Source organism: Pelodiscus sinensis, chromosome 5 (assembly GCF_052426305.1).
Source record: "Pelodiscus sinensis isolate ZL-2025 chromosome 5, ASM5242630v1, whole genome shotgun sequence".
NCBI classification, from domain to species: Eukaryota; Metazoa; Chordata; order Testudines; family Trionychidae; genus Pelodiscus; species Pelodiscus sinensis.
In genome coordinates, this window is record NC_143056.1 from 43,498,616 (window position 1) to 43,524,884 (window position 26,269).

The window sequence follows — 26,269 nt, forward strand, 5'->3', positions numbered from 1 at the left end:
GACAAACCTGCCTTGAAACAAAGGGTGGATCACCAAAATGGCTTTCATGTGCACCTTGACCAAAAAAGCAACAGAACCTGGAGCTTAAGGTGCAGCAAATGATTCACGATGTCCTGCAGCAGGGTCTCTTTCATGCGCATATGATGATATGAGACCCAACACGTGAAACACTTCCGCTGTACCACATAGGTAGCCCTGGTGGAGGGTTCCCTGCTGCCCAGCAGGACGTACTGGACATCAGTGGAACACCAATATTCATCCCTGCTTAGCCATGAAGCAGATAGGCTGTCAAGTGCAATGCTGCCAGATTCAGGTACAGCAGATTGCCATAGTTCTGGGAGAGCAGATCTAGCCAAAGGGGCAGCTACACATCAATAGCTGCCAAAAGACTGAGCAGTATACCAAACTAGTTTTGATGAGGACATGCTGGGGCTACAAGGATGACAGTTGCTTTGTTTGGCAGGACCTTGTGAATCAACAGCACTGTCTGAAGGTGTACATCAGAGCTCCCGACAATGGAATCAGGAAAATGTCCGACAGGGAATCCTTGTTCCTGCACCACAGAGAACACATCAAGCAAGAGACCATCTGGCACTTTCTGTCCTGACAGGATGCAAAACAGGTCTACCTGAGGAGTCCTCCACCTTTGGAAGATTAGGCAGTAAGAAGTTACTCACCTTCATGCAGTAACGATGGTTCTTCAAGATGTGTCCCCATGGGTGCTCCACTGTAGGTGTCAGGCTCATCCTGGTACCGCAGATTGGAGACTTTCAATAGCTATAATCAGACGGGCTGTGCATGCGTAGTTAGCGTCTCGCCCCATTCGCGCTCTTTGATCGTCGCACGCGGCCCGGCTCCCACCAGTTCCTCTCACCGCTTGGTTATCTGCAATGAGAAAGAATAAGGCTCCAGAGCAGGGAGGAGGGTGGGACGTGAAGCACCCACAGGGACACATCTTGAAGAACCATCGTTACTGCACGAAGGTGAGTAACTTCTTCTTTGAGCGGTTCCCGTGGGTGCTCCAGTATAGCTGACTACATAGCAGTACTCTGGATGCTCTCCATAATTAATGTTATTAGTGACAAAGTACTGCTGAAGCCACCATGGAGTCAGCGGCCCAACACTGCACTATTGCGTAATGATTCATAAATGTGGTATTGGAAGGCCACGTGGCTGCACGGCAGATGTCAGGTAGGGAGACCCCCTTCTGACAAAGGCAGCTGACGTGGCTACAGCCCTGGTAGAATGTGCTCTTGGCACCTCCTGAAGGGATTTGTTGCAAATAGAGTACGAGGTAGTGATACGTGACACAATGAACTTTGAGACACACTGTGAGGACAAAGGGGTGCCCTTAGATTGGTTCGCTATGGAAACTAGTAATCGATCTGTTTTACGCCAGTCTCACATCCTGTCAATATAGAAAGCGACTGCTTGACAGACATCAAGAGTATAGAGTAACGCTTCTCAGGGGAGGCATGTGGTTTTGGTTAAAAGGAGCAAAGAACAATTGGTTCGTTAATATGAAAACGTGAACAGACTTTAGGAATGAAGGCAGGGTGGGCAAGCAAGACAAGTGATTCTCTGTTGAAGACTATGAAGGGTGGCGTTGACATCAGTGCTGCCAATTCGCTAACCCTGCATGCTGATGTAATAGCCAAGAGAAAAACGACCTTCATGGTAAGCATGGAAAGTGCGGTTGTGGCCATTGGCTCGAAAGATGGGTACATCAGGGTCTCCAGTACCAGATCTAAATTCCAAGAGGGAGGTTGGGGCCTATGTGGGTCACAAGGCCCTTTAACAGCCTTTTTGTCAACAGATGAGCGAACACCGAGCTCCTATGGATGGTATCGTGGAAGGCACTAATTGCTGATAAATGTACTTGGAGAGTGGCGACAGAAAGACCAGTTTGTTCAAGAGAAAGGATATACTCTAGGATCTGATGCATCGGTACTGTATAGAGCTCGATGTGGTTATCCCCACACCAAGTCATGAATCTATTCCAGTTAGCCAGGTAAGTTTTTCTCGTTGAGTTCCTTCTGCTATGTAACAGTACGTCCTTTACCCGATTCGAACAGAGATTTTCCTTCATTCTGAATCAGCTAGAAGCCATGCTGTTAAAGGCAGGGTCTCTGCCCTGGGGTGCAGCAGAGATCCGTGGTTCTGGGAGAGGAGATCTGGAAGGAGAGGCAGTAGACACGGTGGTTGTAGGGACATCTGGTCGAGGAACCGGTACCATGGTTGTCTCATTCAAGCTGGGGCTATGAGAATTACTCGGGCTCAGTCTGCATTGATTTTCTCCAATACTCTCGGTATGAGTACCGTAGTTAGAAAGGCATAGAGCAGATGTGCATCCCACAGGACTAATAATGCATCCCCAAGAGATCTGTTGCCAATGCCTGCTCTCGAATAGTACTGGTGACATTTCCTGTTGTTGTAGGTAGCAAAGAGATCTATCTGAGGATACCCCCAGGTGCGGAAGATGTCCTGGAGAACATCTCCTAGTGGATCTCCCATTCGTGGTTGTGTGGGAAGTGCCTACTGAATGTGTCCACCATCATGTTGCTTGTGCCAAGTAAGTATGAAGCTACTAGCGTGATGAGATTTCGGACACACCAATTCCACAGAACTGCTTGTGCACAGAGTGACCAGGAATGTGCCCTTTCCTGCCAATTGATATAATACATGATCGCTATATTGTCCGTCAGAACCCTGACGGTTGCACCCACAATGTGGGCACAGAAATACTTGCAAGCCAGAAACACTGCTTGAGCTCTAGGAGGTTTATGTGGAAGAAGGACTCTGTCCCAGACCATCTTCCTTGTGTCAACATGCCATTCATGTGGATGCCCCACCCAATAAGGGAGGCATCCGTAGTTAGCAGCATCAAAGGTTGTTGACATCGGAAAGGTACACGAGTGAGCAAAGTTTGGGGTTTGGTCCACCAGGCTAATGATCTGCGGACTATGGTAGTAGGGGTCACCCATGTGTGCTTGCTGTACTTGGTGGGAATATATACGGTTGCCAGCCAGTGTTACAGGCAACGGAAATGAAGTCTCGCGTGGTGGATCACAAAAGTGGTGGCGGCCATATGCCCCATTAGACAGAGACACGTAAGTACTGGTACCATAGGAGCTATCGTAACGATGGTAACCAGGTCTTGAATGGCCTGAAAGTGCTTGTGTGGTAAGTATGCGTGGGCTGTAGTGGAGTCTAGCTGAGCGCCTATAAAATTTATGACCTGTGTAGGCTCCGTTGTCGACTTTTGCTCATTGATGATGAGACAGAGCGATTAGAAGATGAGTCTTGTTAGCCTGATCATGTGTAGTGTTTCTTCCCTCGATCTTCCTCTTATAAGACAATAGTTGAGGTATGGAAAAACGATCACTCCTTTGCGCTGCAGTTAGGCTGCTACAACTGCCAGAACTTTGGGAAAAGCTCTGGGGGCGGCTGCGAGACTAAATGGCAGTACACGATATTGGAAATGATTGTCGCCCATGGTAAAACGTAGGAATCGCCTGTGGGCTGGATGGATGGCGATATGAAAATACGCGTCCTGCAAGTCGAGGGCTGCGAACCAATTGTCTTTGTCTAATGCCGGTATTATAGAAGAGAGGATCACCATTTTGAACCTTTGCTTCCTGAGATATCTATTCAATTTTCTGAGGTCCAGGATGGGCCTCCATCCGCCAGATTTTTTCTCTGTGAGGAAATAATGACAATAAAACCCTGTTCCTCTGAATTGAGTTGCAACAGCCTCTATAGCTCCTATGAACAGGAAACAATAGACCTCTTAACTCAAAAGGTCTCCGTGAGATGGGTCCCTGAAGAGGGACGGGGGGGTTGATGGGTGGTAAGGATATGAAGGGGATAGTGAGCCCCGCTTCTATCAATTACAATACCCAGCAGTCTGATATAACCTCCGCCCATTGAGCTTGATAGGGACATAGTCAGTGGTGAAATGGTAGGTGACCTGATGAACCTGGTCTGTGTGAAGGACTGGCTGCGCACCCTCAACCAAGCAATCAAATCTGCTGTTTAGTGGCTGCTGGGTTTGTCGTACAAGGAGGCTGGGGGCATCTGCGTTGTGGACGGTGCCTCGCACAGAGCTGATCCAAGGGCCAATGTTATTGCCTTTGGAAAGAGAAATCATATCTTTCCTGATATGCGAAGTATCTTTTGCGCCAGAAAGCCGGTGTGTACATTCCCAAAGTATGGAGCATTGTCCGGGAATGCTTCCCAGAATGGAAGACCTCATCCGTCTTTTCGGCAAACAGCTTTTTCCTGTCTAATGGGAGGTCCTCCACCTTGCTCTGAAGCTCTTTGGGGACGGAGGCGGAGGCAAGCCAGAACGACCTCCTCATCGCAAATGCTGTTGTGGTTGTGCGGGCTGCTGTGTCCGTGACATCGAGGGCGATCTGAAGGCTTGCTCAAGCCACTGCGAAACCCTCTTGTACCTCTGCTTTTAAAAGAGGCCTCTTAGAGTCAGGGAGATACTGGAGAAGCTCTGCTATCTTTGCATAATTATCAAAATTGTGATTTGATAATAGAGCGGCATAATTGGTGGTTCGTAAAAGGAGGGTTGCTGACAATAGACCTTCCTGCCGAATATGTCTAACTTCTTTAAGTCAGGCACCAGGTTCCTGCAGTGAGGTGCTTTCGCTCATTGTTGTGCCGCGTCAACTACCAGCGAGTTGGGCTGAGGGTGACTGAACAAAAACTCTAGCCCTTTGGAAGGGACAAAATATTTTTTGTCCGCTCGCTTGCAAATAGGTGGAACAGAAGTTGGAGTTTGTCAGATGAGTTCAGCAGCCTCTATAATGGCCTCATCAATGGGGAAGGTGATCCTTGATCTCTGTTGAGAATGGAGGTTCTTTAACAAACGGTATTGTTTGGCCTGAACCTTGGCCAATTGGACCTCCTGGAATTGTGCCACACACTTAAAGAGCTCCTGGAATTGCCTGAAGTCATCAGGCAGAGACATATCAGCTGGAAACACTGCCTCATCAGGAGCCGAAGACGAGTGATCTGTTGTTGGTGGCTCTGGTTGTTGGTCATCCGCCTACGACAGTTGCCCTTCCTCCGGTTCTGAATGCAGGGTCACTGCTATGGGGCTCTGCGGGGGAAGAGTTGGCTGGCGCTCCCAGTTCTGACGAGTCTCTGGCGGTGGGGTGAGACGTGATGGGGACCGATCGGAATATGGAGAATGATGATATGAGCGGTGTCAGCAGTAGAGATCCGAGGAGTGCACCAATCTGCAATGGTGGCCATAATATGGTTGCGAGTGGTACAGCGAGGAGTGCCTAAATGACCTAGCACTGTCATATCACCTGCTGTATGAGGTGTGGGGCGACCGAATCGGCAAATAGGAGTAACGCAGTGATCATCTGTAGGAGGGACCCAGAGAATATGACAGCCATCTGTGATAATCATCCACATGAGGGCAGGATGGTCATGTATGAGATACGTAAGGGCTCCTTCGGGAATAGCAGTAATCTGTGGGACTGTGGTGGCGATATACCCTCTGCAGAGGTGAATGATGTAATGGAGGCGAAGGTGATGGCCCAGGAGAGAAGGTAGGTGATGGTGATCTTAGTACCTGTCTCCGCACCAGACTTGTTCCAAACTTTCCTTGATGCCGATAACAGTGCCAAGGTCGCTGGTGCTGGCTGCTCATGTTGCGGTTCCAGCGGTGCTGACACAGGTGCCGTTGTCGGTACCGAGACCTCGGTGTTGGTGCTACGATGAGTCAGTGCTGGTTGGTCTGGTGCTGGCCACGGTGGTGGCAGCAGTGCTGACTGTTCCAGTTAGGGTGGGTGTTGGAGGTGCCCGTGAGGGGCGGGTGCCGCCATTCAGTGCTGATGGTGGTGCTGGTGCCGAGGTTCTGATTGCTTTAGCTTTTGTGGCTGAAAATGATATGCCTGAGCAAGGGGAAAGCCCCGAGGAACCGGGCTTCTCTCCCCTACTAATCCTGTCAGTAGGATCAGCCGGTAATGACCATGTTGGAGACAGCCTTATCTTTTCACACAAGCCCTTTTCAGGAGAGGAGGCCCTGCGCTTTTGGGTGACTTCTGGCTGAGTGGTCATTGGCGGCACATCAGGCTGGAGCGCCTTATCGAACAGAATTTTAAGGCACATTTCTCTATCACGGCGGGCTCTGGCCTTAAGCTTACAACAGTGAGGACACTTCTGTGGAATATGCGCCTCCCTCAGGCACCTTATGCATGTCAATTGGCCATCAGAGGCCAGCATCGCCTCACGGCAATGGGCGCACTTCTTGAATCCTGGGGATCCAGGCATTTTGCTCACTCAATTAAGTCCTTTGTTTTTATCTTTATTATATATATATATTTTATTTTATTTTTTGCGTCGGCAAGTGCCTGTAAGCAGCCTAGAGAAGCGGCATAGCCGCGAACAATTCAAACAGCAGTTTTTCTCCTTCTAAATAACTAAGAACAAAGTATTAGAAAAATGGTTAGCTTATTTACAACTACGTATTTACAGGACAGATCAGTTCGTCATCTGTGAGGAGAAGGAGAAGAGAAGAGCTGCAACCGAGGGCGGTTGAGAGGAACTAGTGGAAGCTGGGCGGTGCGTGACAATCTAAGGGCGCAAACAGCGCAAGACGCTAACTGTGCATGTGCGGCCCAGCTGATTACAGCTGTTGAAAGTCTCCCATCTGCAGCTCCAGGATGAGCCCAACACCTAGACTCAAGCACCCATGCGGAAGAAGAACCCAGGGTTACTCAATATGCAGCCTATGGGCTGCATGCAGCCCGTGGCACCTTGAGCCGCTTTCTGGGCCGCCTGCCTGCCTCATTGCTGGGGCTCCAGTGGCAGTGTCGAGCAGCTTTGAGCCAAGCAGCGTGCGCAGGAGATACTGGCTGGTGGGGAGGGAGGGGTGGCATAGCAGCAGTGCCTCTCTGTGAGCAGAGTCTGCCGGCCGATGTCAGAGAAAGGAGGAGCAAAAGGCATGACAGAGCACGCCTGCCACAGCGGCAGCACCTCCCCGTGAGTAGCAGCTAGAGCAGGGAGGCTAGGGGTGCCTGGCTCTGGGAGAGGGGAGGGACATTGGGTTGGAGCAGGGGGCTAGGAGGTACCTGGTTCTAGTGGAGGGGATGGGCGTTGGGTTGGAGCGGGAGGGCTAGAGGGTGCCTAGCTCTGGGGGAGGGCATGTGCGCTGGGTTAGAGCAGGGAACTGGATGTTAAAACGCCTCACTTCTTTCCTTTCCTGTAGGTGGGCAGAGGATCTGTTGGTTAGATTTGGGGGTTCCGGTCTCTGCTCTGGGAGGACTGTGGCAGCTGGTGCTTGGTGGGGTGGGCAGGGGAAAGGAAGGGATTCTGGGAAGCAGGATTCTGGGAAGCAGGATTCCCGAATTCCTTTTCTAGTCATGCCACTTCTCCGCTCAGTGCCTTTAACGTCACATTGATTGTACTTATATTTCAGTAAACATTGTATTGGCAGTTTTTGATTGATTTGTTAAAATTGTGAAGCCAAAACAAAAAAGTAGTCAATATAATGGAATTCTCTTGATATATGTTTTAGTAGTTAAATTGCTGAACTGTCATTGATCATTAAAAGTGCTATCATACGGGTGGAAATCGGGTAAATATTGCATTTTATATTAATATCAGCATATCTGACTTAAATGGGGCCTGCGTGTTGTGTATCTTTGTATTCATGCCCGTCAGTGTGAAATAAGCTATTTGCATATATGTACAGCTATGCTTAAGTTGCAGCCCTTGGCATGTGCTGTGGGTATCATTGTGGTCCCCGGGGCTTCCGAAGTTGAGTGGCCCTGCAGTAATCATTTGTGGTAAGATGAGAAGGTCCTGCCAGGATGTTCTTAGTTCCAGGCAGGTGGGCAGCTGCGAGGTAAATGGCACGCCACAAACAAAAGTCTCAAAAACTGTGCACTCCTGGCAAAGGGTCAAGACCTGGTGCCACCCTTCCTGTTGATGTAATACATCATGGTGGTATTATCCACTTGCACCATCTTGCCCTTCAGGTGGGGCAAGAAAAACTGGCAGGCCAGACGAAACACTCTGAGCTCATTTGTATGAAGGGCTGGGTAATTTTGTAGCCAGCAATCCTGAATCTTCCTAGCCCTTGTGAGAAACAGGGATGGGATCAAAAAAGAAACTACTAGAGGCACAAACTCGTGTCCCACTATCATTCCAAAGACAAGAGGATGTGGCATGGCACTGTGATCACTTGGTCTAAGAAGTCCCTGCTAGGAATGTAAACCAAGGTCAGCCACCTTTGCAGAGGCCTTAGATGAAGCTGGGCATGTCTGACCACATATGTGCACACAGTCATGTAGCCCATCAGATGCAGATATGTACAGGCTGTAGCGAGCAGCTGGCTTTTTATGTGGAAGATGAAGTCCACTTTGGCCTGAAACCACACTTCTGGAAGAAAAGTTCTGGCCCACGTAGAGTCAAGATCTTCTCTGATAAACTCTGTGTGTTAATACCAGTCCAACATGGACTTTTCTCTATTTATTAATAGGCCCAGGTCACTGCAGGTGTAATGCACCAGATTGAGGCCCCTTTGCAGCTGTTCCAGCAGAAGGGTGGAGTCAGCTGAAGCTAGTGTCTTTTCATCTTGCAGAGGTCTTGTGAGGCTGCCAAAGCCTTGGCGGAGGCCAGAAAGGCTTCCAAGCAGACTGCAGTGTATTGTCTCCCCAATGAGCAAAAGATGGCCTTGGTATCTTGGATCACCCCTTCATGGACTGTCCAAGCCACACAGGCAGGGCTGGAAGCATTGGTCTGTTACAGTCTGTGCAGGGCTTGAACCCTGGGGGCAAAGTCCTACTGGGGGCTCTAACGACTAACTATCTTCAACTATAACTAACTATTAAGAGTAGTTAAAACCATTTACAAAGCCTTAAGGCTGAATGGGTCTTAACAAGGTGAGAAAACTGCTAACCACTTGCCAAGGAAGGGTGAGAGGTGCTCTGACTAATCACCACATGCAGTAAGGAGAAGTTGAGAAGGTGTAAAACTGGCAGGTGCCTAATATACTATGGTATGAGCATGGCATTCCAGAGGCTACCTCAGGTGGCCCTATGGATACCGCTAAGGCAAAATTATCCGACAACCGCATATGTGGATACATACACACCTACAATGGAATTAACATAAGCAAACACTTGAAGAATCAGTTCTATAGTATTTACTATTTTGCTAATGAGCTCAAAGAATTCTAATAGTTCAGAGACAAAGTTTTTGTCCCTGACTTATGTTTCTCTAAACAATGGTCACCATTTGATCAGTGATGATCAACTGATCAATCCTGGGGGCTCTCTCAGTCAATCATGGTCTCTAGTGGTGTAGTGGGGCTGCCTCTAAGGCTGGTTTGCTTCCTGCCTTCTCCAGCCCTATGCTATCCTCTGAGATAGTAACCAACTTTAATAACAGAGTACAAATTTTTGTTAGCAGTAGGGATGTTAAAATGCATTTATTTTGGTAAACGTGTAAAAGAGAGGTTACTCATCTTGTGCAGTAACTGATGTTCTTCGAGATGGGTGTCCCTGTGGGTGCTCTACTGTAGGTATCCTGGTGCTCCTATACTTATAATCAGAACTTTTTAGCAGCTATATTCCCCTAGGTGATGGCATGCGCTCATGACGTAGTGAGCGTGCCAGTGGGTATGCGCTGTCAACTGTCCCCTCAGTTCCTTCTCTACTGAGGAGAGATGTTAAAGCTCCAAAGCAGAGGGGAACACCCACAGGGACTCCCATCTCAAAGAACACCAATTACTGCACAAGATGAGTAACTTCTCTTTTTTTCTTCAAGGAGTGTCCGTGTGGGCACTCCACTGTAGGAGTAGTACCCTTAGCCTCTAGGAAGGAGGGACTTCGGATCTCATCAGCACATCGCTGAGAGGACTGTCATTCCAAAGGTGGTACACTGTGAAGGGTAAGTATCTAGTAAAGTAGTCACCAACCAGTAGATCGGGATCTATCAGTAGATCTTGGAGCCTCTCTCAGGTGATCCTGACTGGTTTGGCTGGGAAGCTATCAAGTGCTAGCACTTCAGTTGCTCCTCCACCCACTGCCATGCTGCTCCTGCCCTCTGCCTTGGAGCTGCCCCCCTGGAGCCTCCTGCTTGCTGTGCAGGCTGTGAGAGGGAGAAGAATGGGTGCTGATGTCAGGGTGTCCCTCCTCCCCCCACTTCTGTACCCCATCTTCACACAGAGAAGGGGATGGAGGGACCTTGGCAATGCAAATCTCTGTCACTCTCAACAGTTTGTGCGCCTCTTTCAGTCTCACAAACACACACAGTCCTTCACTCTTATCTCCTGACCCAACACATATGGGGATGGAGGGGTTGTTACTTCTGTTACTGCTTGCAAAGTGGGTTAGTTTTGGTTTTTGACTGGTCGGTGATTTCATAATTTTCATTTCTCTTTTATGCTTAATTTGAATTCTTGGAGTAGTGATTTCTAAAATGCCAAACCTGTCATGGCTGCAGTAATTATCCCTATGGTAACTGCTGTTCCTGAAAGTGGCTGGCATGTCCCACCAGCCCCTGAGAAGAGCAGGGGGTCTCCACATGCTGTCCTTGCCTGCAGACACCACTCCTGCAGCTCCCATTGATCAATAACATGGAACCATGGTCAGTAGAAGCTGTGGGCTCACTGCCTGTAGATGAGGGGCAGCACATGGCACTATGGAGCCATTGCTGTAGAGGTCAGCTGCTTTCAGGAGTAGTGCAGAGCCAAGGCAGGAGTAAGCCCGCCTTAACCCCACTTCTCCACCACCCAGAAGCCATTTAAGTTAAACAGTGGCCAGCCAGTGGTTCCTGAACCTCCTCTTACACCCAACCCAATGCCCCAGAGGTGAGTCCCTCTGCACTCAAACTCATTCCCAAAGCTTGTACTCCAAAAGCCCTCCTGGACCCCAATCCCCCAACCTAGGCTAAGCCTTGAGCCCCTCCCACACTCCAAATCCCTTTGGCCAAAACCAGAACCTGCATCCCAATCCTTACCCCAGCCTGGTGACAGTGAATGATGGTGGAGGAGGAAGGGGGATGGAGTGAGAAGAGCGAGGCCTTGGAGAAGGGGTTGAGCAGGAGCAGGGCCTCAAAGAAGGGGCATGAAGGAAGCAGGACAAGGGTATTTGGGTTTGAGCTATATCTTACATTGCACTTAAATTTAAAAAGTCATCTTGTGCTTAAAAAGGTTGGAGACCGCTGATCATTATGTTCATATGATCATTAGTACATAATGTTTTGTAAAAGAATGCATGGAGGCCCATGTCGCCACTCTGCAAATGTATCTGATGGACACATTGTGCAATAAGGTCATTGATGTGCCCGCCGCTGCTCTTGTGGAATGTGCCCGCAAGGGTGCTGGTAATGCAAGTTTGTTAATGTTATAGCATCTTGAATGCAGTTCACAATTCACTTAGAAAGTCTCTGTTTGGATACCACTTTGTCTTTTAGAGCGGCCTGTTATTGACACAAAAAACCTGTGTGATTGACTAAATTGTCTTGTTCTGTCCAGGTAAAAGGCAATTGCATGCCTGACATCCAAGGAGTTGCTGTGGCACTGGCATCTGGATGAGGCTTCTGGTGGAAGACTGGTAAGTATATAGGCTCATTGATGTGGAAATGTGAGACTACTTTTGGAAGGAATTTTGGATGTGGTCCTAGTATCACTGTCTTTATGGAATGTCAAACGGTGGGTTGCCTATGAGGACAACTAACTTACGGATCCTTCTGGCTGTTGTAATTGCTATAAAGAATGCCATCTTCATGGAAAGGTGTGTAAGGGAGTGTGTCACCGTGGACTCAAATGAAGGGCTAGTCAAATGTTTAGGACTAAGATGAGATCCTAAGATGGGACTATTGGTTTTATTGCAGGAAAGGTGTTAAATTCTTTCATGAATTTTTTGGTGACCAGGTGAGAGAAAAGAATTTGTCTGCCCACCATGTCACACTCACTTGATATGGCCGCCAGATGCCCATTACGAGATGCGTTAGACTGGTTTTGCGTTTTGAGTGCGAGGAAGTACTCTAAAACCGTTGTGAGCTGTGTTGACCATAGCTGAAGTGCTCTGTTGTTGGCCCACTGGGAGAAATGCTGCCATTTGTAAAAAGGTAAGTTCTTCTTGTGCTCTGTTTGCAACAGCTAGGGATTATCCTTTGTATTTCATCTGTGCAAGTGAAAGGTTGCACTGTCAACCCTGAAGGAGCCATGGAGTAAGATGAAGCTTGTGAGCCTCTGGATGCAGTTCAATCAGTTCATTTTTACATTCCTTCAGAAACCTTGGGGGGAAGACCATCCAGGCCAGGGGTCTAGCTGCTCTATATCAATTTATTCCATTCTTTCCTCTTTTGACACCTCCGTCTGACAGCACCTCAACTTCATTCTTTGAAAATAATAATTCTGGGGTAGTGTCTTCCCAACATCCTCTTTGGTGAAGTATGATGCAAATCCACTTCTCTGCAATGCCCTTATTCTCCTGAATTATTTTTCTCTCTGGTAGTCCAGAGTTGGGACCCACTAATTTTCTCAGGTTTCCTGCCTCATTTATACTCCGAAATGTCTTGTTTATATATTTACATGTTTTTGGCGATCAGCTCTTAAAATTTCCTGTTGAACCATGTCATTTCAACAGCCAGCTGGCGTAGTAGCTACAAGAAATTTAAGCATCTCAGTGCAGAGAATGAAACATTAAACAATAAGAAAAGAAATATTAATTGGATGCTTTGGGGCCAGGGAAGACTGCAGAGAGGAACAGTAGGGATTAGAAACAGTAAAAAAGATTTAAAAGACAAAGCTGTAAGATACAAGTTGAGCGTATGTATTTCACTAATCTCATTACAATAGCCATTGTTTTTTCCAAGTCCCCAGATAACTTAATGCACAAGATAGTTTGATGAATGACACACTGAAGTGTATTTAATAAAAGGTGTATCACGGCTAAACATGAAGCAAAACCCTTCTCTTTCCCTGACATGGAGGGAACTCAGTTTGTAAAAAGCAAGTTTACTTTCTGCAGATCTTAACCATTTTTTTTCTTCAAAAAAGCCTTTTACATTTTCAAAAATGATCTCTCCTATAGTGTAGGCTTCTAATGGTATTAAGCACAAAAACTCCTCCTTGAAAATTTCACCATAATAAAATCTAACAAAAAGCAATAGCTGGGGAAGCATTACTCACATTGCTTGATTCAGCCACTGTAAGAGACATGTATTTGATGTAGGGTTGTAAAATACTTTAAAAAAAATTAACCGGTAAAACATTACATTTAACCTGTTAACCAAGATCCTGTGGGCAAGGAGCCCAACCAGATTGGAGCAGCTCCCTACGCGTGGCAGGGAGGGCTGCTCCAATCTGGCCGTGCTGTGGGCAGGAGTTGCTCAGGCCAGGTCTACTGCACTGTGCTGTGAGCAGGGTGCTGCTCTGTCTGGGCTGGAGCAGCTTCCTGCCTGTGTCCAGCAGGGGGCTGCTCTAGCCTGGCTGTCAGTTAACCTTTTATTCCGGTAAGCATGCTAGTAAGGATTATGCTTAACGGGTAATAGGTTAACCTTTTACATCCCTAATTTGGTGGGTTTTAAATCAGAAAGCAGTGATGACAAACAACACTCATAAATTACCTCCAACCTTCACAATGCTGTGGAATCAGTCAGGTGACCTTGCTTTACATGATTCACAAAGTTTTTCATCTCTGGCAAAAAGCTCCTCAGCATTTCCAACATGTACTCCTTCATAAACTCAGCATCCAGGAAATCCTTTTTCTTTTTTAGCTAGTACAAATATTATTCAAAGAGAAGGAGCTGTTGCTTTTTCCTGGATAGTCGATGATGTTGTGAGAATGATATTTGAAGTGTGATACGAAGACTTCAGATTTGCAATTTTGTCATGTCTTGCAACACTGCCAGGAAGATAGGCTGCATTGAAGTTACTGTGCTTTAATTCAAAGTTGTGTCTTACATTGATGACTTTACAGATGTATAAAGTAGTTTGGGAATATTAAACACAAAGGTTTTGTGTTTAAATGAGGTGGCGTAATAAAAAGAAAATCCACTTCTAGTTTGAGGTAAGAGCTCCTTTTTTGCTGTTGGCTTTGCATTTACTTCCACACAATCATTTTTCATTCCATTTCCTTCACTAATGAAAAAAATGAGTGGCGTCCAAAGTGCTCTCTAATTTGTTTCCATCTGTGTGTGGAATAAATTTTGTGAAGTGCACAGAAGCATGTGCAGATGTGCTCCTCCAGTAGAAACATATGCTAATGGCTATGGTACTGTGCGTGCTCTGCTAATCTGCTAAGCAGCATTTGAATCTCTCCTGGGTGGCCGCTGAAGCATTCAGCTTACAGGGAACATAGGTGGTACCCTAACTAGTTCAGAGCTGATGCTATCATGAGAATTTCAGATCCAATAAGCAGTTTATGCCAGGATTTGTTAGGCTAGGGCTGAATTCTGGCACCTCTAGGCTTGGCAGTTTACCAACCCAGTACCTATGAGCTCTTGGCCAGCACCAACCACTCTCTGGCTATCCAGCTCTGAAAGTAGTGCTGCTGTCTGCAACAGCACAAAAATAAGAGTGGCCATGCCAGACCATGTTACCTTTACTTCTGTGCTGATGCTGGCAGTGATGCTGCCTTCAGAGATGAGCACCCAACCAGCAGCTGTCACTCTCCTGCTGGTCAGTCAATGCTTAATTTGTGCTAGGTCTTGCCAGGGCAGAGCCCCAGCACCTCTTTCATTACAAACCAAGCAATTAAGCACTGCCAATATGTTACTTACTAAAGAAGTCATAGGCAAATGATAGTCAGCACATGGTGGCCCATAACAGGAAGCCTTGGCAGGCCACATCTGGCTCATGGGCTGCCTATTGAGTATCACTGGCCTAAAACAACAAATAATGAATTAGCGATGATGAAATCCAATCCAAGTTTCTGTGGTACAGATTGGCCTCCTCACAACTAAACTACATGGTCTCCAAGCCTATGGAAGTGATTTCAAACAACTTTACTAATAAGTGATATTCTTATCCAGGTGCCTTCTATGTAACAAGATTGTCTCTATTTCAGCTAGGTCTCATTGGACTTTACAGTTATGTTGTGATGCCTCTAAACTGTTACCTTTTGAGGTATTTTTTTACCAATTTTTAGGCTGAGAAAATTGTGTATGTCTTAAAGTGCAACTACCAGTCACTCAGGAGACAGAATGTCTCTAGACAAAGGCCAGCACAAAACTGAAAAGTTGCCCCTGACGGCAACTGGAGAGGAAGAGTTGAGTTCATCAGTAGGCTTCCTGCTTGGGTTTTTCTGCTTTGCCATTCTGTAACTTAAGGTACTCTTAGTTGGGCGATGCCTTGAGATGCCTCTCAATGCCTTGAGATGATGCCTAGCAATACATACCATCAGGCTACACTCCAGTCTTTCATCTTTATACCACCAAGGACAGGTACTCAAGTGTTTATTTTCCTGTCTCTCCCCCTATCTTTAGTCAAATGTGTCTCATCAGTAATGATATAAAAGGAAAGCCAGACAAAGCCATGAGAATCCCATCAGCTATTTAGTGGACAAAGAACAGCTGAAGCTCTCTATGCAAAGCTAGGAGACATTAAGAAGTAGAATAGTGGGAATCAGATTTTTCGCTTCAGGGAAAGCTTCACAATTTTGAAATCTCTTCCATTCCAAACAGTGGGGAAGGGAGATGGTTTCAGGTCAATCAAAACATTGTTTCAGAATCAGAATGAATTATATAGATTTTTCATTATATGGGCACAGCAATTCAAGCTTCCCTCATTGCTCCCACCAATGTCACATCAGATTTAGGCCAGTTCTATACTGGCAAAGAAAACGGATGCAAGATACACAACTCTAGCTACATGAACTGACTGATTTGGTCAAAGCTACATGGAATGAAGTGGGACCATTAACTTAGAGACAGAAGAGTCCATAATCTATTCAATCCCTGATAGTCACCCACGTGCCCAAATTTTCTTTTTAATATTAAAATATAAACAAGACACACCCAGTGCTAGGCACCCCAACAAATATTCAAAAACACACACTAAAACAGGAACAGAACAGCAGTGTATACAATTCACTACAACAAACTACTATTCATCAGAAAATATCCCCATCCAGAACCCACCTGAGCTCTCCTCAAACAGCAATAGATGCAATGTTGACGGCTGGGAGCCCTAGACCCCTTTGAATTGTCAGGCCCTGGGACAATTGCCCCCTTTGCCTCACCCATCGGCGGGCCTGGTCATGCGTTCTTAGAATGATGGCCTTTTTAGCAAAAGGGTTGCCATACGGTACACTACCTTGAACTTCAAAATGGTGTTAGGAATTGAATGCAATATGTTTTATGAAAACCCCATTAGCCTGTCAAGTGTTCTCTCTAAACTTCCTGTGCTATCATTCTGCTTGCCCAGGCATTTCTACAGAAACAGACACGTTCTGCCGGGTTCATCAGTTTGATACTGTTTGATTCCCACATGATGCTGTTATCCAGGGTCTTCTACACCCAAAACTCTTGGTAACTTTACTTTATGTGAGGTGGCATCAGGAAATAAATCAATGGAAGTTCAGCACATCTTTCTGACAGATGACTGGCACAAGCAGTACAACACAAGAATTCTTTCACTTAAAATCTTTACTTTATTTAGTCTCACAAGCACAAACAAATTCAACAGGTTATATATAGAGCACCCCAAATTAATAGTTACTTCCAAAGGTTTGGAGTAGTCTCCAGTGGTCAACAGCCTTCAGATGCCCAGACTTCCGACTACGGCTAGAGACGTTAAGATGGATTTACAGCAGAGTTTACTTGACCCAATCCCCTTTCCACTCATGATGCGGGAAATATCACATAGCTTGTCAATCAACAGTAACCACTGAGCAAGCAGTTTAAGCAATAAGTTTCAAGCTATTAGTTATACAGATGTGGTTTTGCAAAGTCTGCAGTCTCATGACAAACACACACAAGAATCAAATATAAACAAACTTGTAGTTTTTCAAAACTGCATACATCAGCAATTTAAAAGAAAGATCAAGAGGATGGTGCAAGGTCTTAGTTAGTTCTCGTGGTTACTATCCCTCCCTTCCTAGCCTACTTAGTTATGCTAAGGCTGCTACAAAGGCCTTACAAGCTGCTTTTGGCAATAAGCATAATAATTGATAGTCCAGTTACTGGCACTGACCTAGACACTTTGGTGGGCTGTTAAAAACTCCCCATATGATGCCATAGTACAGCATGGCATGACAAGTCAACAGAGGAATGAGGTATTTGAGTTTAAGGGAGTAAAAATTTTAAGAAATGAGATTAGAGAAAAACCTACTTCCCCATCAATCCTCTCTACTGACAGCTGGGGCAGATTTTGTTCTAACGATGTATTTTCCAGTACTTTGTCCAATCTGACCATTTGAGCAATAGGGATTCAAGCACTTCCCCATGCAATTTACTATAATCGAAGGGAGTTTTAGTCCCCAATCCCACCGCAAAAGGGAAGGAAATATGCTTCCTTGAGATTCTTTCTTCCTAGAACAGTCTGTCCCAGTCCTTGGCTCAAACTCAGGAGAATATGCCACTCCTTTCTATTGTCACCAGGGAAACTTTACTGCCCACATACCTGCTGCGTAAGGAGGCTGATGTGGCTGGGTGGGGAATACTGCCTGGCTGCTTGCTTTTCCGCTAGCCGCTGCAGCTCTGCTGCTACAATACTGTGGTTGTAACGTCTGCTCTGGGAAGAGCTGTTTTCTTCATCCTTGTGCACCCTGGCTGAGCCCATGCACTGCCCACTTGGACTGCGATGGCATGAACCTGCCAAATACAGAGTTTTCATAAACTAAGAAAAGTAAAGCAACATGTTGGGTTGCAGAGAGCTCTTCGTGCCCTTTGAGGAGGGTTAAAAACACTGAATTATATAGGAGAGAGCTATATACTTTCAACAATAGAAATAAAAGCCAGCAGGATATTTTCTGCAACACTGTGCACATCTCAGCTTCTCCATGTCAATACTGAATCTTCGTGCACCTCAGGATAAAACAGCTAATGGAACCCAGTTTCAACAGACATTGGCTGTTTGTTCTCATTTATTAATTATCTGTATTAGAGCAGTGACTGGAATTGGAGCAGCAAAGGTATGGGGATTAAGAGAGAGTGAAGATATTCTTGTACTCCATCCCAGAAAGTCAGTGGATGTTTGGAAGCCAAGTGTGCAGAGGAAAGTTGTTTCTAAAGTTGTTTGTATATTTAAATCCCCTGCGGATTTTGCTATTCCGAAGTCTACATTAGCATCCCTTTTCCAGAAAGGGGTGCCAATGTAGACACAGCCTTTGTGTGCTGCCCCCACCTTCTGGTAAAAATCTCTCAATTCCCATTGACTAGATGGGAACTCAGAGATTTTGCTGGGGGACAGAAGCTGTACATGAAGCCTCCCCGCCCCTCTGGTGCCCAGAACAGAAAGCCACAGGGAGAAGTCACATTTTGAGCAGCCTTGGGCTGTGGCAGGTAAGGAGCCTGCCCCAGGGTCCTGCAGGGCTCCTGGCTGGGAGCTGCCTAGGTAAGCGTCTCCAGGCCATAGCCTGCCTCTGGCATCCCAGTCTCTTCCACTCCCCAACTCCCCGTCCCTGGTCACCACCCCTTCCTGCCCCAGGTCATCATCCAAACCCTCAGCACCTCCCCTCCCCCAGGTCACAACACCCTCCCAGACCCTGCACCCTCTCCTATGCCCCTTCCCCAGGCCCTATACCCCCTCCATGATCCCATACCCCAAGCCTCTGCCCCAGATCATAACTCCATCCTTTACTTTCTCAGACCCCACACTCTTTCCTGCACCCCAGTCTCCTATCCCAAGCTCCCTTCTGCACCCATCCTCTCTCCCAAACCCCACACTCCCTCCATCAAAAAGTGTGGCCCTTGACCATTTACCAAAATCTTGGATTGCCCACCCCTGCCTCAAACACCGACCCATTCAGTTTTTACTTGGAGGCCTTGACCATTCTCTGAACCTGTGACTAACTGCTACTTCTACTGATAAATCTCCTGGAGAAAAGATAGGAATCCCTAGCAACAAGAACCCTGTATAGCCCCATAGAGGACTTTTATACTATTGAAACTGCCCTGAAAACGGTTAACAATAAGAGATCACCATGTGTTGATTATGCATCAGTTGTGTGGTTGGATACAACTACCCCTTCTCACATATATCATTTCCCACTGCTATTTGGGGTGAGAGCCTCTCCATTCCATGCTGACTGAACCAGTTCAATTCCCCATTCATCAGCACAAAAAAACAAAATTATGAGCAAGGAGAGGTTTCTTTCTCTCAAAAAAGAATGCAGAAATGGTGAAAGGAGCTAAATTCACATCTCTGAAAATTATACATTTCTGGCTATCCCAGAGCTGGTAAAGATGACATACACTTTGCCTTGACTGAGCAGCCTTAGTTGTCATTACGCTGCCTGTACTCTACTCTTCATGGTAACTGGGTTAGCCAACTTGAGACTGATCACTGCAGCCATAGGGACAAAAGGACAGTATGATGAATTCTTAAAAAAACTTTGACTGACAAAAGACAGGATTTGCCCAATTAAATGTTCACACATCCCAGCACACTCACCTGTTTTAGCAGAGGATGGTCGGGATAGTCTTTGGCTGTAGATCTGAGTAGCACTTTGAAATGACGAGAAGGGTGCAATGGTATAGCTGCTAGACCGACAACGATGCAACCCTGCATGGCTAGACGTCTGGTGGGACACTGGATTTGTGGAGACAGACCAGTTGTCAGGGACTGTGCTCTGGAAAGAAGGTGGGGAGGATGGGGACTGAGTCAGTTTTGAGCCAGCTAGCAGAACCAGGGAAGAGTGGTGACCAGGCACCTGTGTGATTTTCGAGGCTGTGGTATGAGATGACAGCTGGGAACTGATGCTTCTCTGGATCGAGGAACCAGAAACAGAGGAGGAAGCATTAGGGGGATTGCACCCGAGTAATTTTGACTCATTTTCCGTGGAAGACGGGGGCCCTGTTAAAACAATACAAACAAACTAATCAGAATGTTACATAAGTTAAGCAATTTTCCAGAGCCCCAAAGACAACAGCAATGAGGCCCAGGGGCTGTGTTTATTGGCCTGAAGGAAGCCAAAAAAAACCTCATCCACCAACAAGGGCTGACAAGAACCAAGATCTGATTCAGGCATATCCTTTTCCAAGGCTCAAAATATCTTGCAGAGATCTTTAATTGCAGAAGAGTTTATTTCTTCACCCAGTAATCTTCCCCCAGAGCCAGGACTGGGAGACTCTCAGCTTGTTCTGCATCTAGAGTCTGACTAGAGTAGTTACTCAAAGTAGTTTTAAATCTACTCAGGAGGTTCAGCTTCTGCCTCGGTCACTGCAGAACTACCCCTGCCTTGGTTTGGATGGGTTCACTTATCCGGGGCAGGGGAACTTTTCAGGGTCGGATGCTGCTGACGCACAGAAAATCAATCAGGGGTACATACAAACAAGATGCAAAAAAGCCAAACCAAAAAAACCCCAACAGCCAAACCCTTACCCAATTGAGAAGGAGAAAGACACTCCCTCATATTCCCCTCACACACCAGAGCCTCCAGGGACCCAGACCAGTAGATTTTAGGTGCTCCATCCCCACTGGGGGGTAACAGAGAGGCTGGAGTGCCAGCATGGACTCTCCAATGCTGGGAGGGGGGAGCCTTGAGCCTCAGAGGCCAGATCCAGGCAAACCAGGGACCACATTTAGCCCCTGGGCTTTAGGTTCTCTATCCCTGATTTACCAGATGGCCTGGCTTCTTTGGGCTTGTAACTTCTCAGTTCTCCTTCTCCACTTGAGTCTGTCACTGAATGTTGGGGCTGATTCCTTTTAACGTCTTCCACCTTCTCAGGAAGATCTGAAATGAATTTTCAAAGTCAGGAAGCAGAACAATTTCAATTGCTTGTACCATGAGAAATGGACTTCAGGGTCTGAATACCGCACACACACTGGAGTCTCTTCCTAATATTTATTGTGGCCTACCTTTTTCTATTATCACTGTCTGTTGGCTTGATTCACAGCATTAGCTAATGCAGACTGCAAGCTAGAAACCTACCCCTTCCTTATGTTGGAATCACTAATCACTCAGCTATCAGACCCATCTGCTCTGAGCTGCTCTGCACCCTTACCAATGCAAGGACAACCTATCATGACAGTGTCATACTCATCACACTCAGGCTCCTCATCTCGTTATTGGGCTTCCTACTTCAACCTAGACAATGCCCCATTTGAGTTCCACCTTCTTCTCAACTTTATATGGGGTCACCAGAGCCAACCCCTGTTTCTTGTAAGCTCTCTGTCTCAGTACTGCACAAGGCACTTACCTCCTTGAGCCCTGCTTTCTGGCTGCCTGATGCTGCTGCTAGGCTTTGTGGTCCTGGAGTTTGTTCCCAGAAAAACACTTGCTGATTTATTCTTGTGTGTATAATATGTCAGCACCTCCTCCAGGTCACTCTCACTGAGACAGAGGAAAAGAAAGGGCCTATATGAGGCTTCTATGAGCTCCTGCTATTGCTTCAGAATCACAATGCAAACAGATCATCAGGCTGAAGAGGAACAAGAAGCCAGAGAAATTACTGGAATGTCTGGAACTAGAACATGCTCAAGTCTGTATTGTGGAGAACAGCTCAGAAAGACTCCTGTTCAGGTGCCACTCCCAGGATGTGTGCGGGAAAACCCAGGGACTTCAGGAACCTTCCAAGACTAAACAGAGAGCCAGTGCAAACCTTATATGCTGTTTTTGGGAAGTTGTCTTAGATAAGAGGGGGGTTCAGTTTTAAGCAGCTGTCATTAGCAAGATTCCACAAGTGCTCGCTCAGGTGCTCACCAAACCTAGTGCCATCAATACTGTAACAGACTTCAGCATGACCTGTGTTTTATATTAAACATTAATGAGATTTATTCCAAGAGTAACAGGAAAGCCCACTAAATAACCAATTTCACAGAATCACCAAGGGAAGCAGTCAACATTTTTATGGGTCCCACAAAAATATTTCACACTTCTTTTTATTATTTTCTTGGTTATAAAATTATTAAATAAAATCCTATCCCAGTGTCATAGGCCTCTATCACATCTGGGACAAGTGCCAGTCATTCAGCTTTCAATTCATAGCAATCTTGAGCTGTATTTCTAGTATCATGAATAGCTATTTTCCTTTCCTTTCCTGATCTTTGATGCTGCTTCAGCATCATCTCATGATCATGTAATATGGCTGTTGCCAAATGCAACCCTATATAATACTGTAATATATTTTGTATAAAATATATCTTGTGAGATATCATCTGAAAAGTAGTAACTCACTGGTCAATAATGCAGGATCACTATATGTACAGTTATGAACACAAGCTGAAATTATGACTGCAGTGTGTTTATCAGACATGACATGACTGGAGAGGTGGTAAACCTGTTCCCAAAAGACAAAGGATAAGCTAATGCTTTGAGCCAGGTGTCAAAGTTGATTGGCAATTACCTGTCAAGTGGCCATTCTTTGGCTACTAAATGGGACAGAAATAGATGGACTTGCATTTTAGCAAGCAACAACATGGAGCCTCTTTCACCCAAGATTCCATACATGTGTACTCACAAGAGGAAGGAACTTAATCTAGCTGTTACCCTCAGAAAAATGCATTTCAAAGGAGGACTGGACTATACAAGGGAGGGGCAAACACACTCCAGGATCTCTCTCTTTCCCTCCCGCTCTTTCACCTAACACGACAAAGGAACTAGCCCTTTGATTTTGGGAGATGATCTTGTTTTGGAATTTTAGTCCAAAACGTAGCTGGAAGCATATGATAAAGATTTTACCCTGAACCAAATCCAGTTTGTTAAGTGTTAGCTATTAGAAAATATTTTATCTTTATTTCTCTTGTAACCATTTCTGATTTTAATGCTGTGTACTTGAATTTCCTTAAAAATTTCTCTCTTTGTAGTTAAATAAACTTGTTTTATTTTTTTCATCAAAACAAATTGAGTACCATGTAAAAACTGACTTGTTTGGATAACTCCAGTTAAAGTAGCAAACTGTTGCAGATTGACCACATAAAGGGGACTTCTAATAGCTGAGCTCCCCAGGAGAAGACTGGACAGTGTAGAACACATGATTTTGGGAAAAACTGGAGGCTGGGAATATGTTGGAGTCACCCAGCAGGTAGCAACCAAGGCACTGGAAACCAGAGTGTGACTGCTGGGCTGCTGACAGGCAGGAAGTTAGAATTACAAGACCAGGGCTATAGCTATATACAAACACTTAAGATGTGACCTGTATGCTGTTTGTGACCAAGCCAGTTGGGAAGATACAACAGCAAAGCACTGTGAGGCACCAAAGATTGCAGGACAGTTAGTGATTATAGCGGGAAGCCAGGACGACTGGATGCTAGCCTGATTCTGAAAAGGGAATGGGGTCTAGTGGTTATAGCAGGGGGGGCTGAGAGTCCTCACTGGTCTGCATCCTAGAAAGTGACAATTGCACACAGGATAAGCAAGCCAGCAGAAGGGTACTGCCAGCAATAGTCACAACACATCACAGTCCAGTAAGGTAAAGTAATTACTGCTGGCTGTCAATTGTGCAAAATACCATTTGCATATTCACACTTACGGGGTGTGCCACTGGTAACACTGAGCTTTGGGGGAAAGAACCACCTATTTGGATAAGTCTTTTGACCCTCAGGGCTCTTTTTTCTCTCAGACATCTGAAGAGTAGGAATATGTAAGGGCGACAAACTGGTGGAAGGAAGGGTGATTTAAGTTTTTGGATTCTCTGGTTTGTTGGTAGTAGATTACAGTGAGTTGTACTAAACAATTATGATTGGGTATTAATTTTTGTTATATTTTAAGTTGTGTCAAGGTTGTTGAAAGCCTATGACTAGGCAATCTCTGAGTACGCATATACTTCTAAATAAAACAAATACATACATAAATGGCACCAAGGTTATGAGGGGACTGTTGGATAAACTCTAATTAACAAGTGGTAACTCTTAGCTTCCATTGTCTCTGGTGTGTGTCTGATTATGTTACAGAACAAGCACTCATCATCAACAAGGATGGCTTGAGTTGCAGGAAACAGACGAGATGTTTTAAAACTGGAAATACTCATGCACGGTAATGTTTTCCACTATAGTTTATGTATATGTTTATGTATATGAAACAGAGAACATGCCTAGAAACTTTTCAACCCTCAGCAGTAATGTCTTTTGCCATTGTCCTGTAGATCTAATGGCAAAAATATCCAGCATGCGCTTCATGCTGCAGATACTGATGATGCAACATCAGTTTGGGGAAACAGGACAGTGTAAGAGCAGGCAGACGGGGCCAGTAAAAAAGTGCCTACTTCCAAGCTACAGATAATATCTGGCTGCAACAGCCTGGTAACTGCAACAAGGGCTCCCAATATTCCTAAAGAGAACACATTTCTGCCCAATACATGAATTTTCTTAGCATCCCTGTCCAAAGGAGTAGACTGCAAACTGAACAACTCCAAAGTCAGTCTTTTTACTGCCCCCAGAGACCATCAAAGAACCAAAAGTCCGGTGTGAAAAAATGGGAATTCCTGCTGTGGGACCAGGAACAAGCAATCTGCTGTCTAAGTAACAGCAGAAGTAGATCCTAATATTCTGAGACACTTTCCTTTGGGTGTGTCTACACTGCACCCTTAGCTTAAAAAAAGCTATGCAATTTGAACCACACAAACTGCATAGCTTATTTCAAGTTAATTTTTAAATAGCTTATTTCATAATTTGGTGCTGTCTACGCAGCGCCAAATTTAGAAATGAACTGCTATTCTGAAACGTTCCTTAATCCTTGTGGAACAACATTTACAGGCACATCGGAATAGCAAGCCCGTTATTTCAAAAGATATTTCGAAGTAACGGGCACGCTGTCAAGACATGGAACAGCTATTTCAGGATAACGAAAGTATCCCGAAATAGCGCCTCTGTCTAGATACACCCTTCCTCTGCACTATGGTGATAAACATTTTTTTGGAACACAGTAATCTCCTACTCTAAACAATCTACCATTTGAATCACTAATTCTTGTAACTATCGTCATCAGAAAGTAAAAGAGATAGTCATCTTGATATCATCAGGGAGGTGGAGAAGACACTGAAGCTTCCTGATCAGTAACAGAGGTTTAGATAATATCACCCCTACCTTCTCCTCATTCAAATTCAGTAATTCACTATCAGTGTTGGTCAGATATGAAAGAGAGATAACTTCCACAATCGGTTATGACAAAGGAAGTGGAGACGCACCTTAGCTCTCTTAGAAGAGTGTATTAGTAAGAAATGTTCTCCTCTGTAGCATCTGGCCCCCATGAAGTTGTGAGAAGTCTGTCAATATGGTTAAATAAGGAACTAAATAAGGAGCCAGTATAAAATTTTCCCAGAGGACCTGAGAGGTCTTGGAGAAGAAATATCTCATCTCTGGCTCTCTTCTAGAATCTACGATATACAGGTTGGACCTCCCTGGTCCAGAAACCTCAGGACCTGACTGGTCCCAGATGAGGTGGTTTTTCCGGACCAGGGAAGGTCATTTCTGGCCTCCCTGCTGCTGCTCCCCCTCCCCTATCCTCCCACTGGGCTCCTGGCTACCCCTGCAGCCCAGATGAGCAACTACCCTCCCCCACCACTGCATGCTGGCCCCCACCAGCTCCCTGTCACAGCTCCGCCCCCACAGCCCAGCTGATCTGTGCATCATCCCTCCTCCAGCATAGCATCAGGCTCCGAGCCCCCTTGCTTCCTGCAACATACCAGGACTCCCTGATTCTGGAACATCCATGGCTATTCTGGACCATGGATATTGCTGGACCAGAGAGTTCCAGTTTACAAAGATGCAACCTGTATTTGAGAGAGTTTGTCTACTTGTCTGTCTGTCTGTTCACGATCCCCTCCTAAACAGTAAGAGCTAAAACCACCAAATTTGGCATACAGCTTCCACTTATCATAACTTAAAGTAAGGCAAGGGTTTGGTTGTGCCAGCAAAATGGGATGTGCCTGGAATGGAATTGCTTCTCATAAAACTATACAGAAAAATGGTTTCTTATAAAATCACACAGAAAAGAGACAATCACTAGGCAGGTGAAAGGGGTTGACTGGGAGCGTGTCCCCTTCCAGGACTGCCCCAGTCCTGAGCCTCCCATACCACAGGCATCCTTTAAGGAGGATGAGGGGGGCATAGCTGAAGCTCCTCCTCTCAGTTTGTACAGATATATTGCTGGCTGTTCCCCTTCATCAGGAAGCAAGGGGAAAGCGC

At 45.8% G+C, this 26,269-nt stretch overlaps 1 protein-coding gene across 11 annotated transcripts in view; it reads right to left on the minus strand.

Annotated features, from left to right (window-relative positions):
• Window positions 1-26,269, minus strand: part of TTLL5 (tubulin tyrosine ligase like 5) — a 276,914-nt gene that overhangs the window by 110,480 nt on the left and 140,165 nt on the right. For all 11 annotated transcript variants that reach the window (XM_075926843.2, XM_075926842.2, XM_075926839.2 and 8 more), the window contains 4 exons: window positions 21,346-21,479; window positions 20,766-20,879; window positions 19,598-19,999; window positions 17,606-17,796 (listed from right to left, as the gene is read on the minus strand). In XM_075926843.2, the coding sequence (XP_075782958.1) occupies window positions 17,606-17,796; window positions 19,598-19,999; window positions 20,766-20,879; window positions 21,346-21,479 (841 nt within the window). The remainder of the gene's footprint in view (window positions 1-17,605; window positions 17,797-19,597; window positions 20,000-20,765; window positions 20,880-21,345; window positions 21,480-26,269) is intronic.